Here is a 17,025-nt window from a genome sequence, read left to right on the forward strand (position 1 = left end):
GGTGCTCAAGAAACAATCAGCCTGGGCTGTGTTGGCTTTTGTTATGAAAATAGCACCACAGTGACAGGTGGGGAGCATCTCCTGAGAACCCTTCTTTGCCCTCTGCCACCAGGGGACAAGCCCAGGACAGTGCAGCTATAACATCTGCCAGTACAGCTCTCTATTGTCCAAGTGTCAGTTCATTTTACAGAGGTAGACAGGTACACACATGAAAGATCACAGCCCTACCTCAGCTTAGCGTATGAATGTGGTGAAATTTTCAAAGCTTGCAGAGGGTTACGAGACTCTAAACTCTAGAGACCTGAGACTTTACTGAGGGATCACCATCTATTTCGCCCAGTCATTCTGAACTGTCACCTTTTATTCTCTTCATTGCCAGAGCTGAATCATTCTTTGCATTTAGCTCCATTTCTTTAACTGCATTTACCTACGACAAACTTCAAGAGTCATTTTAGCACCCTGCACCGCCTAAAAATGAACAGCAGCAATCAGTAAAAGAAGCAGACATGGCCCTTACAAAGGGCTGCAAGAAGTGGCTGTCAAATAACAGTAACGAGAACCACAAAACCTAATAAACAAACTTAGTGACCTGGCTAGCAACTCACAGGGTGATCTTGAAGAAGATACTGCAAGTGCTTTGTGACTGCTTCTTCTCCACCTGATCAAATGGTGATTGATAATGACTGTGATCATTCCTTTTTGTCCTTTCTTTCTTAGATGCACAACACCTGCTTTATTACATAGACATGAGATATTCTTTATTTTAAGCTATTTGTTGTTTCCTGTTATATTTGTTAATCTCCAGTAACACGTAACAGAAGTTTAAACTGAAGAAGCAACTTTTGTATTTTGCTCTGAAATTAAAAGTTTGTTCTCAATCGCTGGGATGATATCTCATGCTTAAATGAAATTTGAGCAAAGAAAAGCAAAGCACTTCACAGCTGTCCTTCTCCATATAGTACCATTATGTCTTTATATACTTCTGTAAAAGTAAGCTATGCAAATTTCCCTAAAAATAATGATGCTACTGTGATTGTTCTTTCCAGGCTATGTTCCAAAACCAATTTTAAACTTGGAAAAACTATGGAAGTGGGATAGCTGGAAAAAATACTTCAGTTTTTAGTTAATAATAAACACTTCAAAGGATCACATTTTATAGGGTCACACGTAACACCAGTTATGGCACTACAGTAATGTATTATTCAGCTCCAGCAAAGAATATAAATCCTTGTAATGTACATGGTTAAAATGTGGTTTAATTCTTATTATCCTTTGGCTTTGACTCAAAGTTCCTGCTGAGCATTATGTGCAGACGATACATATTCCTTAAGACTCTTTAATTAAACCTGTAATGTAAGACTTTGCCTCTGGCTATTGGTCACACTACCTGGCACTTGCTTTTACAGAGATACCACCTACCACTTCTACTGCCCAGCCTCTGAGACAGAGCTCTGACCCCCAGTGAAATATGCGCTATTGATGTTTCTCAGGCTGAGGCAGACTGGTCCTTTGGGCAGACATTTAATCTTTGCTATTCCATTGCTGAAGTTTACGGTAAAAACATGACAACTAGGAGACCGAGGAAATAAAATTCCCGCTCTAACCTTTCCTTTTCCCCCCCCAAAGAATTTCTGGGGGGTAAACGGATGCTTATGACCAGGAGTTCGCAGCACACATGCTACTTCTCTCCCTCAGTAAGATGCATTTCCACTATGCTCCAAAGGCTGGTAAAGAAAAGACCTCTCTGAAATTTTTATTACCTGGTGACTGCCATTATTCACGCAGCTTCCTTCTCTGCAGCAGGTCAGCAGGGAGAATGCCTGAACCTCTAGGACTTCTCTGGTACACACACGCATAACTGTCCTGGTTTGAGTATCTTGTGCTTACTTTTTATGAAAAAAATCAAAAGATCTGGTTTTGTTTTGAAGTGAAGTGAAAAACCACTTCAAATCTCTAAAACTTGTAACTTCTAAGAACAGGTTTTCCTACTTAGCTCTACAGCTCTACTCTCTCATTCGAAGGCAAGAAGAGCTGGATGCCTTTAAGCACTCTGGCAAACACCCTTCAGCATTTTTAGGAATTTTGCTGTACACCTTTGCACAGTATTTGCACTCCCGTGATTGTGAGCAGCCTAATGGATCTTTCTTCCCTCCTGAATGCTGAAGCAGGCATTTTAAATGCAGTCATTCACATGTGTTGACTTAAAAGTGCATGCATCTTTGAAATTCACTCTTTCAGCATTACTGCCAATAAATAATTAAAAAGCCTATTAAGACAGCAAAAGCCAATTCACTGGAATTATAAGCAAATGTTTTTGCATCAAGGGCCAGACTCAAGGAAACACTTAAACAACGTCTTCAATTCAAAGCATCTGAGCGTTCACATTGATGCAACTGCCTAACTTGCAAGTCTTCTTGTGTTTTACTGAGTAAGGGCTATTACCCAGCTCTCTAAATTATTCTCTCTTGTGAAAACATACAGTTATTCAAGATTTCAAAATATCCAGTAAAAACAACAGTTTCATAACTGGAAAGAAAAGCTACAAGTCTCATTTCAGCCTAATCCTGTAATTTTTGAATCTGAATAGAAAAATACTCCATTTTCCAAGCAAATAGCACTGACAGAATTTACCTCCCACTGTATTGCTTCAGATGTCAAAATCCTTAGTTATTCAGATACATACAATATCACAGAGACAGACAATAATGGAAATAAGGACATCAAGAAAGCATTCTACTCCAGCCAGCACATTTACGTATACGGAACAAAATGAACAGCCACAGAGGGAAGACAGACATTAAGCAAGAAAATTTCAGTTTGAAAAACATTCTGATAATGGAAAACATCAAACTAAAAGTTAAAACATAATTAAGAACATGAAACCTAAGAGAAAAGCATGTGTTGTCAGAGCCACAACAGTTACATCAGGTGACAAGGGAGGGCAGGAAGGACTGAAGAGGGACACAGACACTTAAAAGAAATAATAAAAATTCTTTTGGGAAAGGAACATCTCTGCCAGACAGCAAACCTCTGTCTCGGCCAAGTGGCAAGCCCTGTTGACCCTCTACCACTTGAATTTCCCAGGATGACCTTCCACAGCTTGCCAACGCTGTATTTTCATGACTGGCCAAGATCTTGGCTGGATGGGCAAGGTTTGATGATCCCAACAAAAAACAAAAACTGCCAGCTGGAAAACCCCTGGTCCTTTACCGCCTCTTTGCAATGCCACTGGGGAGCCTCAGACTCATGCTCCCTCACGCAGAACAACTTCAGCATAGCAAATGGATGATATTTTCCAAACAATACCAATATTTAGTGTTGGAGTTTGTGGTTGCACCGAGCAACACAGATGGGAATGAGGGAGCAGAGAGGCTCAGCTGGCTGTTTCAGGACCGTCTTCAGGAAAATCATGCTTTTAAAAATACACAACCTAATCCTAGAGTTGAACAGATTAGCTCAGGATGTAGGACTGTCTACCGTGGAAAGTCATTCAAGCTAAAACAGAGCAAGAATTCACCTTGGACCGACAGCTCCTGATTAACTTCCTCTGCGGGCAAGCTTAGTGTAAACTAGGCGCTATGCCAAAGCCTCTCAATTCACTCTGGAGTAAATGTAATTTGAAGTAACACTTTTTTATATTTTAACGGCATGGCCTTCAGAGCGAATTTTCAGGCAACAGTCAAAAGTGGCATAGACCCATGGATCATTCATGATACTGGCACTCTGTGTAAAAATAGAACAAAACAGGTCTTTACTAACTTCTTTCATTGCCTGGCAAAGGAACAGCCTCCAAACCGGTGTGTGTATCATGGTGTATGATGCGTGTGGAAAGACTGTTGCTTCTAAGCTGGAACAAGAATTTACCAAAAACATCGATGGTAGCGTAAGACAACACAGTGAAACATTCATATTAAAAATATTTTTATATATAGTACATATCCAGACACAATTTACAAATGTCTGTAACATGAAGGAGGTCTGCACACCCCTGGATTCACAGGAACCACACAGACTCCACTAACTCCACAGAAGTTACTCAGTGTTCTGCTGTCACTTTAAGTGACCTACAGGCAATGGACAGGACCCGGAATTCCACCTTCTGGCATCACAAAAACATCAACACACCAGAAACCCCTGCTTTCCATGGAGACTGGGGCCGTCCACTTAGTCAAATACATAGGCCCCTCATACACATCTCCTGTAGAAGAGCTACTGATGGTCACTACAGCAGAATATGAAGCCAAACAAGAGTTTCATTTGAATTTTGGTTTCTCTGAAGCTTTTGTACTTTCCAAGCCCATCGGTCTGCCTCAGGTGAGCTCCAGTTGCGCTGGGATTCACAGCCCTCCCATAGGAAGCCTGGAGGAGCTTTGCCCAGCAAACACCCACCCACCAAAAACCCACAGACTTCCCCAGATGTAAATGGGGCAACTCCTCCTGTGTGGAACAGCCTGCAATCTATTAGGTACCTCTTAAATAAACCCCACCATGCAGAACTAAATATTTTCCTTATGGATGGCCAAGTTATACGTGTGCTAAATCTTCCACACAAATGACCAAATCACTGACAGTAACAGCACTTGCACATCGCCAGCACTTTCTGGCCCAGGCTACCAAACCGCCATATGACTGGGAGAGTAAAACACCACCAGCCCCACCTTAATCTTGGCAGAAAGGGACTCTTGCACAGGGTGGCACAAGAAATACGGAGCAGAGACCTGGGTGTGACGTAGGCTCCACATAAAAATTTAAAAGTAAGATAAAAACATCAACAGTTTTATGTCTCTGTGTCAGTTTTGAAAGGCTGGGCTATAAAGAATGCAAAGCTATTTGACTGGAGAAAAAATTATGAATGAGAAAAGTCTGTCAGTCATCAGTTTGATGTCTAAAATAAAAAGGCAATGCCTCCATTTACGCTACATTTCTGTGTTTTCACAGGTAAAGGAATAGGCAGCAGGCCTTGAGGAAGGTTACCATGAGCCTGATTTGGCACTTACTGATAAAGCTTTATTGGTTTGTTATTTAAATTGTCTCTTGCCTTTTTTTAAAAAAAAACTATTCATCAAGACTAACTTTTTGACCTTTTTAAGACACTCTGTCCAGCTACCAAGCATCGTGATAAAAGTGCCAACAAAAGTTCAAAGCTGACTTGCCAGAAAGGTGCTCTAGAAGCAGCGATCAAATGTTGCCTGTTTCCTGCCTCCTAAGAAACAAAATGCTGCTGAAGGCCACAACCAAATTAGCATCTAGATAATTTGCAAATAATGAACTTAGTGTCATTTTACAGGCACCAAGTGCTTGCTCTTCTAATATCATGCTTTTATTATCAGTGTTTATTAAAAATATTTTGTTTGCTTTATGTAAACTCAAACATTAGAAGACAGACATATTACAAGCAATTACAAACATTAGGTAACATTTGCTACCTGGGATTAAGTACAATTAAATACCAAAAGAAACAGGAACAAAAAAAATAACAACTGATTCCTGTGAAATCATGCAATAATATGTATAATAAATTATATTAAACAAAAACAGCAAGAAGAAAACTATTTCAGGGCTACAATTGTTTTAAAGCTGACTCTCCAAGCACAGGCAGGACCTTATCAAACCTGATTGTAGCACAACCCTTCTTGGAAGTTCCTCTTCAAGCTTGGCTTTGCTGTAATGCATACAAATTATTAACCCATTACAAATGTCAGCTCCTGGCACTTGCTTCCTAACAGAAGCCAGCACCACAGGTTCCCCAAACGCTATTTTCATCTTGATTTGCATCTTAAAACTGCAGATTTTTTTTCTCCAGTTTAATAGCACATATAAAATAGAGAAAAAGTCCTGCAATAAGGAGCAGGGAATTGACACTTCCCATGAGAGACAGCACAGCTTGCACTCTCCAAAGTCCCACCACACCGCTGGGGTGGCCAGGGCACCCCAGAATGCCGGCACAGAGGGGTTATGCCCACCCAGCATAAGGAGAGGGTCCTTCTGGGGCTCCCACCTCTTGGGCAAGTGCTCCCCATGGGGGAAAATCCCACACCTTTCACAGAAAAACCAAGCCTTGGCAGGGTGTTGTCTTTGGTTCTGTTTTTCTCTGAGAACAGACATAAGCAATGCTTTGGGGTGACAGGCTGAGAATGCCAAACAGCCAGAAAAGGCACATTACGGCTCTGCCTGAGGGCTGTGGTGGTGCGAGATCCAGAAATCTCACATTCTCAGTATTTTCACTGCATGACAGATTTCGCTAATCCTGTTCTGAGGCTGTCAGCTCTCTACACGCACACAATACACAGAGCTTAGGCAATAACACAGGGTCTGGCTTTAGCTTTGAAAGGAAAGCCTCAAATTCAGATGCTCTACTGATTACTGGACGCAGACTCCAAATGCTCATACTCTTCAGATACGGTTATCTAACACAGAGCTTGCTGTGGCTAGATGCAGTTGAAACATACCTGACAGAGGAGTCCAGGGCTGCCTATGTCACTGGATGCCATGCTTCACGGGCAGGGCCACCCCTGTTGTCATGGCTGGCATGCCACAAAGAAGTGCCGAAGGGGAAGAAGAGCAGCTGATGCACGTACAACATGCTGTTTCCACAGCCAAAATGCCCCATTTGGCCTGGGCCAGTGCAAGATTTTCAGTCATGGAAACAACATTGAACCACACAGTTCCCACCAGTATTAACAAGGGTCCAGACCAGCAAGTAACAATTTCGGTTTCTTTTTCCTGAAGAGCAACTATAGGGAAGATTTCAAGTAATTGAAGATTATTAGCTTACTTCCTGATTTCCCATGGAAAAGTGTTTTCAGATAAATTCCATTAATTCCTGCAGATGTCCAGCTAAGACCCCTGGGAGTGACAACCAACCAATTGTCACTCGCTAGCCCACTGCCTCAGCATCGTTATCAACTGCGACAATAAACAATGTTGTAATTCAAGACAATAAAACATTTGCATCTTTTTCTTTTAAATCTCACTTTGGCTTCAGCCAGTTGCAGTCACCTTCCCAATCAGAGCACAAAACACAGGAATATGTAATACAGATGTACCTCCACATCTCCACCGGATTTACCAGCTACTAATACACTTTTATTGCCAGCCTATGGCCCAGTTAATTCCTCTTCTAGTGATAGCAGTGAATCCTGACAAGGAGGCAAAACTACAGGGACTGCAAAGCTGCGTCAACAAGTCTGCACATGAGCAAAAGAACCTTCCGTATAATTCATCTCACTTCTGTAAATCAAGAACAACAGTTTTAGAAGTAGGTTCTGCTTGTACTGTGGTCTCCAGTACTTGAAGGACTAGGTAGTTACAAAACCAGAAAAAATTCTCAGGGTGTTACATGAAAGTGATGTAGCCACTTCGAAGTTGCCCTGGCTACAAGTTATTGTAACTAGTACTGGAAAATGCTGCATGCAAAACACAGCTCTGCAAGTCAATATTTATCCAATTATTATCTGATTGTTTTTAAGAGATTATTTGTGCATTTTTGTTTTGTGTGCTATGCTTCACTGCCCAAAAAATGGAATTATCACTTTAAACCACTTTGCTATGGAAGAACTATTTATGCCATTGAGGTCTAATCCCAGCATAACCAGAGCAAGAGAAAATTGCAGGGGTGGGGGGAATAAAAAAAACACCAACAGCCCAGCATCACAAAAGCCCTTCCAGTTGCATTTACCTGTAGCTGTTACAGAAAATGAAATAAAACAAAAACAGACCCCACATTTCAGTATCATTTCAAACCACTCCCAAAGTGAAATGCATCCCAGATACCTCCCAAGAGATGCTGCAGAGAACACCGCAGAAGCAGTAACACCAGACACCGGCCACCTGCACGTAGCTGCCGCTCAGCTTTCCACAACCACGCACCAGTCACGCTGGCAACTTGACCTGCATTTTATTCACTGCTCACACTAATACAGTAAGTCACCTCCTCAGCCAGGATAAACCAACGCTGCTCCACTTCAGTCAGGAGAGGCACAGGAAATTACTCACCAGAGGATGCGATTCACTGGATGTTAAAGGATTCCAAATATATTTTAAACTACTACAACAGAAATTTGGTTTTAGGTAAGAAACGAAGGTGTGATATGCAGTGGGACTTTAAGGCAAAGTCTCCCTGAAGTCAGCTGCACTTAAGTGGGTGCTTGTAATTAAGCATGCTCTCAAACTTTAGCTGAGGTGGTGTTGAAAGGGGATCTACCTAACATTTAACTGGAAAATAATACATGAATTCCTCCTATTTTGCTGTTCTGACACCAAGGGATCCACAGGAGAAAGGGAACAGCTGTAGAACTCTTAACAGTCCCTTACTGCAGTACTGCAACCGCCACAAATACATATTGTATTTGCAACATGTAAGATATGAATTACTTACTGATTTCCAGATATATTTATCAGAACAATTTCTAGATGTATCTCACTTAAAGAATGGCAACAGATACTCAAGTACTCAATTAGTCTCAGAATACTTTGGTTTCTTGGCACAATTCTCTATTTGCTATCAGAACACTTCTGCTTTACAGCTATATTTAAGCAATCAGCCTGACCTCACACTATCAAATACTAATCTTTTATCCTTTAGCCCAATTACAATTATTCTGGAATAATCAAGAATTTTCCTGTTCCATGATGTCATTTGAAGTGCAGAGCATGACAGCATACAACAGCTTTACTGTACAGCGCAGACAGGGTCATAATGAACCCTTTGGTTCTGATGGTAATTTATCATAATTAACATAATTTATGTATCTTCCCTATACAATACAAACTGGCAAGCACAGAACTACATTTTACAATTCTATTTCTATCAGAGGCTAAACGCTTTACAAATATTAGCTATTGCTGGTAAGCATTTTGAATGCTGTGCAAATTAAAAGGGTACTGGCAAATCAGCTTCTGTTTGGGAAATATCACAATTCTATCTTTTAAAGATCTCAGCTTGGGAGCATAAAGCTTTGGTAGATGTACTGTTAAAAATATTCATAATTAAAGATAAATTAAAGATAACTTCACAAGTGCACCTCATGTGCTGAAGCTACATCATGCATGAATAGACTTACAGACAATTAGAAACTTCCCTGTTCCAAGAAAGGACAAGAATATTTTCTCAAATGAGTATTAAAAGGGACAGACAACCGACTGGACAGGTAACAAATAAAACCCCAACCCACAGCTGACATCCACAGAATAGTTGAAAATACCACCCTGTCCATCACAGAAGCTTCCTTCCGCATGTTATGGGTGCAGGAAGGTTTCCCTAAGCTGTACCTCTAGAAGAGGAGAATCCATTCTCAGTGCTGTCCATGGGACAGCTTTTACAAACACCAAGTCGGCTGAAAACATCAAACAAACATTCTCCAACAAACAAAAGAATTACATTATTACACCGCACCCAAGCCACTGTAAGCTAGGTGGCTTTTACTTTTCCCCCCATGTAAGTTAGAAAGCTTTCTATTAGGGGGTTTTTGTTCTATTTTGGTTTTTTAAATCAAATTCCAAGCTTCACAGGATTGGTAAGAAGGAGTTCAAAGTAAAGTGAGGTGTGTACCCTCTTCATGCAACAGACTGTTGTAAAGGACTTCACTGGCCTTCAATGCCAAACTTCTCACAGTTTGTACATAGAAATAATGCAGAAAGCAAGGGCTAGAGATGAGAATTCCAAGCCATATGTTCTTTCTTTCTCTTCCTGTCTCTGTACATGGCCAAACTGCATACAATGAGTTGTGTGTAGCAAAAGTTAAAACTTCCCAAAATGCTGCATGAGACTGCACCTAGGTATCTTCAATGCTAATAATATCCCGTTAATGCTGCAGAGTATTTCCCACCTATATCAAAAAAGGACCCACTCAGCAGATACATATGAAAGATGCATTCTCCTAGAAGACTTAAATTCTCTTTCTTATGTGATTTAACAATGGAAACCTTTCTAGATGTTGTGTTTCTGGGCTTATCTTTGCCAAAATCAGTGTATCTGATTATTAGACAATAAGAGCTCAGCAATTTGATTGCATTGGATGTTTCTATGGGGACTGCATTACGAAGATTTCAGAGGTAAGCCCATGAATTCTGCTTGTATTTTCATGTTTCTCAGCGGGAAGGAAAACATGCTGTTTCTGCTTCACTTTAATTGAGGATTTTGCATTCTGCTGTCAAAGGAAGCACAGCCACCACAAAAAAATTGCAGAATTTTCCCCAGTGGCCATATATCCCATAGGTATTTCAGCTCTTTACTCACTTCAGCACCTTATGAAATGGCACACACCCTTCCTCGCCCCCCAAACTAATGAATTAGAAGAAAAATATTTATCTGCATTTCAAAAAGCAAGTACCTTGGAAGTTACTTTATCTTCACAACATGACTTTATGAAAGACTCCATGTTTACGGTGTTACCAATCACAATTGCCTTGCCACAAAAACTGCAAGACACTCTTTTTCTACAGGCTTCAAGATTCCTGGAATCATGTTTTTTTTCATGAATACTGACTAAAACTGGAAAAAAATTGGAAAAAAACAAATTTCTAACTTGTGAGGTAACTATAAAATTCAGAAAATAATCCTAAACACACCCAAAACTAGAGACCCGAAAGATTCAGAGTATTATTTTTAGTCATATTCTTTCAAAAAGTAGTTTCCCCTAGTTATTTAATGATTCTTTTCCCATATGATACACCAACAAATAATGCAGGGAGTGCTTTTCTTGTTGTTTTTAGTAGTGGATATATTACCTTTAAGTTGCAATTCTTATCTAGGCTTACTGGGAAATGCTGATTACATGGCACTCGGGTGAAAGCAGCTGTGCAGCCCCCAGTGAAGCAGACGCTGACCAAGTCCATGCACAAAGGACAGAATGCTCACTTATCTGCAAAGGCGATTGTCTCTGTTTTCAAACATGCGTGATTAGGCAACTTGTACAGCTGCTGCTGCCATACCTGTGCTCCGGATCTAAGCAGAGCTGACAGCACCCATCGCTCCCAGGGAAGAACCAGCCAAAAGGTGCATGAGCCTTCCCAGCAGCAGCGTGCCTGGGGACAGCCTTTCTCCTGCCTGCAGGCTACAAGGGCAGATCACAGACCCGAGTCCCTCTTGGCACCCACAGCTAAGGGTTACAGTTTTAAATTTCTGGGTTGAATAGAAGAAATAATTAGAGGTCAGACAACTGAGCACACAATTATTTAGAGTCCTATAGGCAATGAAGTTATTTGACTCATACCCAACAACAAAGGCATCTTGCCAGACGCTTGCAAGAAACGCACCAAGAGTAGGTTTTTGCTGTTCAAAGCGGCCACTTAATTGTGAAATGCAACACCCACAACAGAGCGGCACACCACGAACCTTCAGTTCTGAGTATTTTATTGAATTAAGCTAGAAATCAATTTCAGAGAAGGGAATTACAGGATAATAAATACCTTTTAATATGACAATTTTTGTTCCTTACACGACGCTCTCCAGGGTAGGACATTTTCATTCTAAAGAGAGCTAGCTCTTAAAAAGAATTAAATTAAATGGTAGGGAGGACAATAACAAGCACTCTTCTCCCCGGTCTTCTCCTCTTTTGAGGCACAACTGTTAAAATACAAATTTTGTCTGGGAGCGATTGGCATCTGAGCTGTTCTCAGAGACAAGAGGTTGACACGGGTAAGAGGTACCAAGCCACTACACTGCAGGCAGGGTACACCCTAATTACAGAAGGGTATGAAAAAGCAGTCTGGTTTTGCTGTATTACGACAAGCACACTGCTGTCCCTACTCAAGCATCAATATTTACTTCACCAACATGGGAGAGCACTTGTGTTCCATGGGAAGAGGCCTTCAAAACATCTTTAACGCTGGCTCTTTGCCAACATAATCCTCTCTGGACTGGCATACCCCCTTGGCTAAGGTAACTTTCCAGCTGAAATCCTCCTGGTGTGGCATATGCGTTACACACAGTTCTCATGTTTGGATTCTGAGTGTGCAAGTTATTTCAGCAGTCTCCAAGTTTCACACTTCAGTAGCACCTGGGAACTGCACCCATCAATTAAAGGGAGGCTGCAAGCCACCAGCTACTTTCACACAAGAAGCTACACCAGCGAGAGCATCTTCTGGAAACTGCAGAGCAAAAGTCAGTTCATATTTTGACTTCTAACAATAAAGGAAAAATTAGTATTCTGTATTCTAAGAAGAAGAATTGTAATTTTATTATTATTATTATTATTTCCATAAGCTTAGAAGAGATGCTGCTGACCTCCAAGCAGTGGAAAACCAACCGCTTACCACACAGACACAAGGGCGTACATCTGCCTGGTGCAGGCTGAGCCCAGCACCTCTCAGCTCACGGCTCTCGGGGCAAGCCCTGCAGCGCACTCATGCTGGGGATAGCACTGGCAAAAGAAAAACACATGGCAAAGTTTACCTCCCACAGGTGAAGGCAGAGGCAAGGACTGCAATTGCTGCACCAGTTACTCAGTCCCATCACCTGCTACACAGAGCCCCATTCCCTCTGGCAGCTGCAACACTCCACGGTCCTATATCAGTAAGCTTCAGAGGGCTCCCTAGCAGCCGATCACACAACTTTTAACAGTCACAAAGCTCCAGCTTTGGAAGGAGAGCGATAATGATCTCTCTAACCCAAAGATGATAAACTCCACTGCTCTGAGGGAATGAAAAACTGGGCCAAAATTTATCTCTGGGCTAACTGCTGCAGAAGCCATTACATTTGGCTCCTGGTATTTCTGTGAAACGAAAGATGGGAAGTGCGAAACACGAACAGCCACAATCTCATTGATGGAGATAACTTCTGAAATCATGAGAAAAGTAGTCAAAAACAGGGTCACAGCTGTTTCAGATACAATATACAACCATCTCAGCTGCTGAAAACAGCTTTCGTTCTCTCTTCATTTTCTTCATTCTCTCCACATTACGTTCAGCTTCTCTTTGCATGATAGTGCAGACAAACATGCCTGAACCTTCCAAAAGAATCCTGACAACGTGACCTTATCAAACACCTCACGGATGCTCAGAGGTATCTGGTTTTGGCACTAGTACACAGTGAGATTTAGAGATAGGAAATGGGAGGTTTGCTTTCAAAATATTTTTTCCAATACAGTAAAGACCAAGTTTCTGGGTTTTACCCTAGATGAGTATCATTTTGCAACACAGTGAAAAGAAATTTGCCACATACTACTCTCAACTACAGCTGATTAAAGAGTTGTTAATTTGCTGCATCAAATTTATACATTACATGATTCACACTCGTTACAGACCATTTAACATGAAAAAAGCTAAAGAATAGTTGTTTGTGAGCTACATAACCTGACTTACAAAAAAAAAAAAAAAAAAGAACAGAGAGAACAGGAACTGCCTGACTGCATCATCTTTCGACGCACTGTCCCAGCACAAGTAGATATAAACGAATCAGACCAATCCCCAATATCCTGCTATTTAATTAACACAAGCAGTGTGATTTGGCAGGTCCAATTTGAACAAAGTATTTTGATATACTTCTAAAAGAGAGAAGAATGTGAGGAAATTGTGCAAAAATTATTTTGTTTGCAGAAACTGTTTTTTCATTGGAAAAATATCAGCCAAAAACACTTCCCTTAGCTCTCAAGTAATGCTTTCCATCTGTTCACTTACACACAACCCAAAATACACCTTTATAGGGGAATTCAAAGAGATCTGCTGAAGCTGAAGATTATCCCTTCTCTCTTTAGAAGATCACTTGCAGCCATACCTGTGAAATTTTCAACAGTTTTACAGCTGATTAGGAGACCAGGTAAAGCAGGGGAAATTATATCAAAAATTCATGAGAAGGTCTGCAGAATACGGTCCCCTTTCAACACACATCATGGGCTTGAAATGTCAGCATTCAAAATACCAACCAAACCAGAGCTGAGACAGGAAACCAGAGGGCAGTGGAGAGAAACTCTCAAATGAGCTGATTCATCCCAACATTGTGTAGGAAACCATCAAAGCAGAGAAGCTGCTCACCAGTCTACTCAACACATCTCAAATGACTGCAGCGCTACCCTCTGCTCCCGTCCGTCCCCAAAGAAAAAGGAAGAGGAAAAAAGCATGCAACTTCTGCAAATGTGGGGATTCTTTACTAACCATATTACTTAACATCCTGTCCAAGTTGGCAAAATGTTAAAGCTGCTGATGTTATTTCTCTCACAGTGCTTTTACAAAGCAAAGAAAACAGACACTTGCAGCTAAGACTGTGGCTCAGTCTTAAATTGCTAACTACTTAGTCTGGATATAAACCAACAGCTTCCACTGCTAATCCGAATGCTTTTGACCACCTCACATAAACAGAAATATATCCCTGGAAACCAGAGTAAATGCTCTGACCTTCAGCTGGGATACCCAGATTTAGTTCCACCTATCAAAGAGAGACAGTCCCTTCTTTCTCCACCCCAGGATACTTGCCTGGTCTCACCTCCTACATTTGAGCAGCCCTCAGCAGTCTAGAACATTTTGGGATGTGCATTGCCCATAAGGTTGGTTTTGGCTTTCCTCATCTATTTCAAGGTCAGAAGTAAGCAGCTTTCTACACAAAATGGATTCAGATGTGGATATGGCTTTCAGTAACACTAAAAGAAATACCAACATATAAAAGCATACCCTTAATTTCTACCTTAATTATTCATTAAACAATGCATTTATGCTCTCTCCGACCCCAAAAATATTAAGGCCCCTTGAAAGCACAGCAATATTTGGCGTCACCTGGCACTCACGCTGACAGTCTTAGCAAGGAGGTAACAGGCTGGCAGATGGAGTGATGTGCAGGTCAGGGAAGATACAGACTGGCAGGGCAGGACAGGAAGTAGCCTGGGGTGAAGGCAGGCTGGGGCTGAAGGCATCACCTCAGCCAGTAATTTGCTGCAGCTGGTTCAGCTGCCAGCTGCAGCTCATGATCTCCCTTTCACTTCCTTCTCCTCTAAGCATGAAATTCTTTTGCTCATACTCACATGTGCTCTCCCTAGTACCTTCACTGACACAAACCGATGTTCTTACGCTATTTCAAGTCAGTAATAAAGTAGGTTTTTTCATTATTACTGTGTATTTCTGGTTCTACATCATACACAGATTAGTACTTTATTATGTACTCTGTGTTTTGATACTTTATAGTGCCACTGTGTACAACAATCTTTGTGTGATCCTTCCTTGACAGTTTTGACTCAAAGGCTTGGCTCCAAAGTGAGGTCCATAAAAAAGATGTAGTAGGCTTGTTGAAACAAAAAACAGTCAAAAGCCTTCCCTAGAGAAAGGCCAGCAGAAGACAAAGGTAGAAATATTTATGCAATCACTAAGGGACATTGGAAATGTGTGTTCTGAATAAACACTCATCTTCAGTATGCAAGTACCATTGCCTTTGCTGTCTCCCAAAGACCGGTGAGAATGGAAATCAATGATGCCATCTTGTTAGAAAATGCAAATCAAAGCACTAGTGACTTTGTAAAATCCCTTCTGTCACTTTGACCTTCTGGTGCCAGGCATCTCCACGGATTCACCACCATTCATTGTAATGTCTAAAGAGGAAATCTGCAGCACAACAGTAGAGTAACACACTGGCAGCAGGGACCATAACAAAAGCTAGGAAGCTGAGTATACAAAAAGAAATGAGAATCCCATGAATGGATGCTTGCACTGCCTTGAGAACTGTATCCTCCCTTCTAACCAATATAAGTCACTTCTGCTGTTGTCCAACTGTACGGCACGTCCCTGCCTCACCATCTGCACCTACTGTTGCCTGCAAAGAGTCTAGTTCTCTTCTTGCCCAGTCAGTTATGTTGGGAGCTACTGCTGTTACAGCTGCACCTTCTCCAGGGCCACCAGTTAAATATCATAAATATGGTGGGCAGCAGCAGATGAGCCCTGTCTTTCAGAGAATCTCTTGTAAGAAAAGCGGGAGGGCAGGTGGTACTAACCTGAGTCTCCAAGCTGGTGTAGGGACTAGGAGGTTCAATCTACAAAAAGAGCAGACAGAAACAGCCATTACTCTGGAATAGCAGAAAAGAAGGTGTTTTGAGCCATTACTGGTCCAAAGTAGCGATCTTAGAAACAAACACACCTGCTCAAACAAGGATGAAAGGATGACAGAGGATTTTATTTTAGTATGTTGGATTTTCTTGGGGTTTTTTTTTTTTTCCAGACATCCTACCATTGCAAAGGAATCTCTACAACTCTACAACATTTGGATAAGCGAAAGAAGTTGCAGTAACTGGAGTATATCAGAAACAGATTAGCTACAAAATAACTCAAGGCCACACGCAGGCCCTTGCATCTTTGATTTAATAATTTTTTACGTTTCTTTCTTAGATTACAATTGCTAATCTTGGTGCTCCTATAATTTCAAGGTATTAGAATCTTTTCAGAAAGTTGACCAGGACTTGATCATGATAGAGTTGGCCACATCCTTGGCAGAAGTTTTCCTCCCAACAGCTGCAGTTACACTGTGGTTGCTTTGTTTTCCATTAAAATTTCATCCTGATGAACATCTCTCTCCAGCTCTGCACACTACATGTGCAAGTGCACCATGCATTTTCTTCAGTCTGGCATATTCCTTGGTGTCAAAATCTGAACTCTTAACTTGGCTTGGCCAGAGAATTCAAACCTTATTAAAGAGCTTCTAAACACAAAAGCACAAAAATTGTCTATTTAGCCAGCTAATTAAGAGATTAGAAAGAGATAACATCCCTACAGGAGACTTCATCATTTAGTGTTCTGGGATTAGCACTCAAGCAAAATCTTTAAAGGAACATCTTTTAAAGTATAAGGGACATTTAAAACCTCAGTCCTGCTGGTCCAGGTATTAGTCTGCAAGGTCTCGCTTCCTACAATAACCTGTTTAATTGGAAAGCCTAACAGAGTGGAACCAGGTCAATGATGCTTTCTCTTTAATCCATCACATCTGTTGAAATGAGACAGCTTCAGTTTAGTAGAGTAAATTCTTGTCTGTCAGATTATTGGGCTTTTGAGACCAATTTTGAGGTTTGGTATCTCCAAATACTCAGGTCGTTGTGATTCTCACTTTGGCTAAAC

General features: G+C 41.2%; 1 protein-coding gene across 2 annotated transcripts in view; it reads right to left on the bottom strand.

Annotated features, from left to right (window-relative positions):
* Nucleotides 1-17,025, bottom strand: part of XYLT1 (xylosyltransferase 1) — a 192,498-nt gene that overhangs the window by 128,760 nt on the left and 46,713 nt on the right. The window contains exon 2 of one of the 2 annotated variants that reach the window (XM_074158425.1): nt 15,912-15,950. The exons of the other annotated variant lie outside the window; for it this stretch is intronic. Coding sequence (XP_074014526.1) covers nt 15,912-15,950 — 39 coding nt within the window. The remainder of the gene's footprint in view (nt 1-15,911; nt 15,951-17,025) is intronic. 2 annotated transcript variants of the gene reach the window in all.

Source organism: Numenius arquata, chromosome 14 (genome assembly GCF_964106895.1).
Source record: "Numenius arquata chromosome 14, bNumArq3.hap1.1, whole genome shotgun sequence".
Lineage (NCBI taxonomy): Eukaryota > Metazoa > Chordata > Aves > Charadriiformes > Scolopacidae > Numenius > Numenius arquata.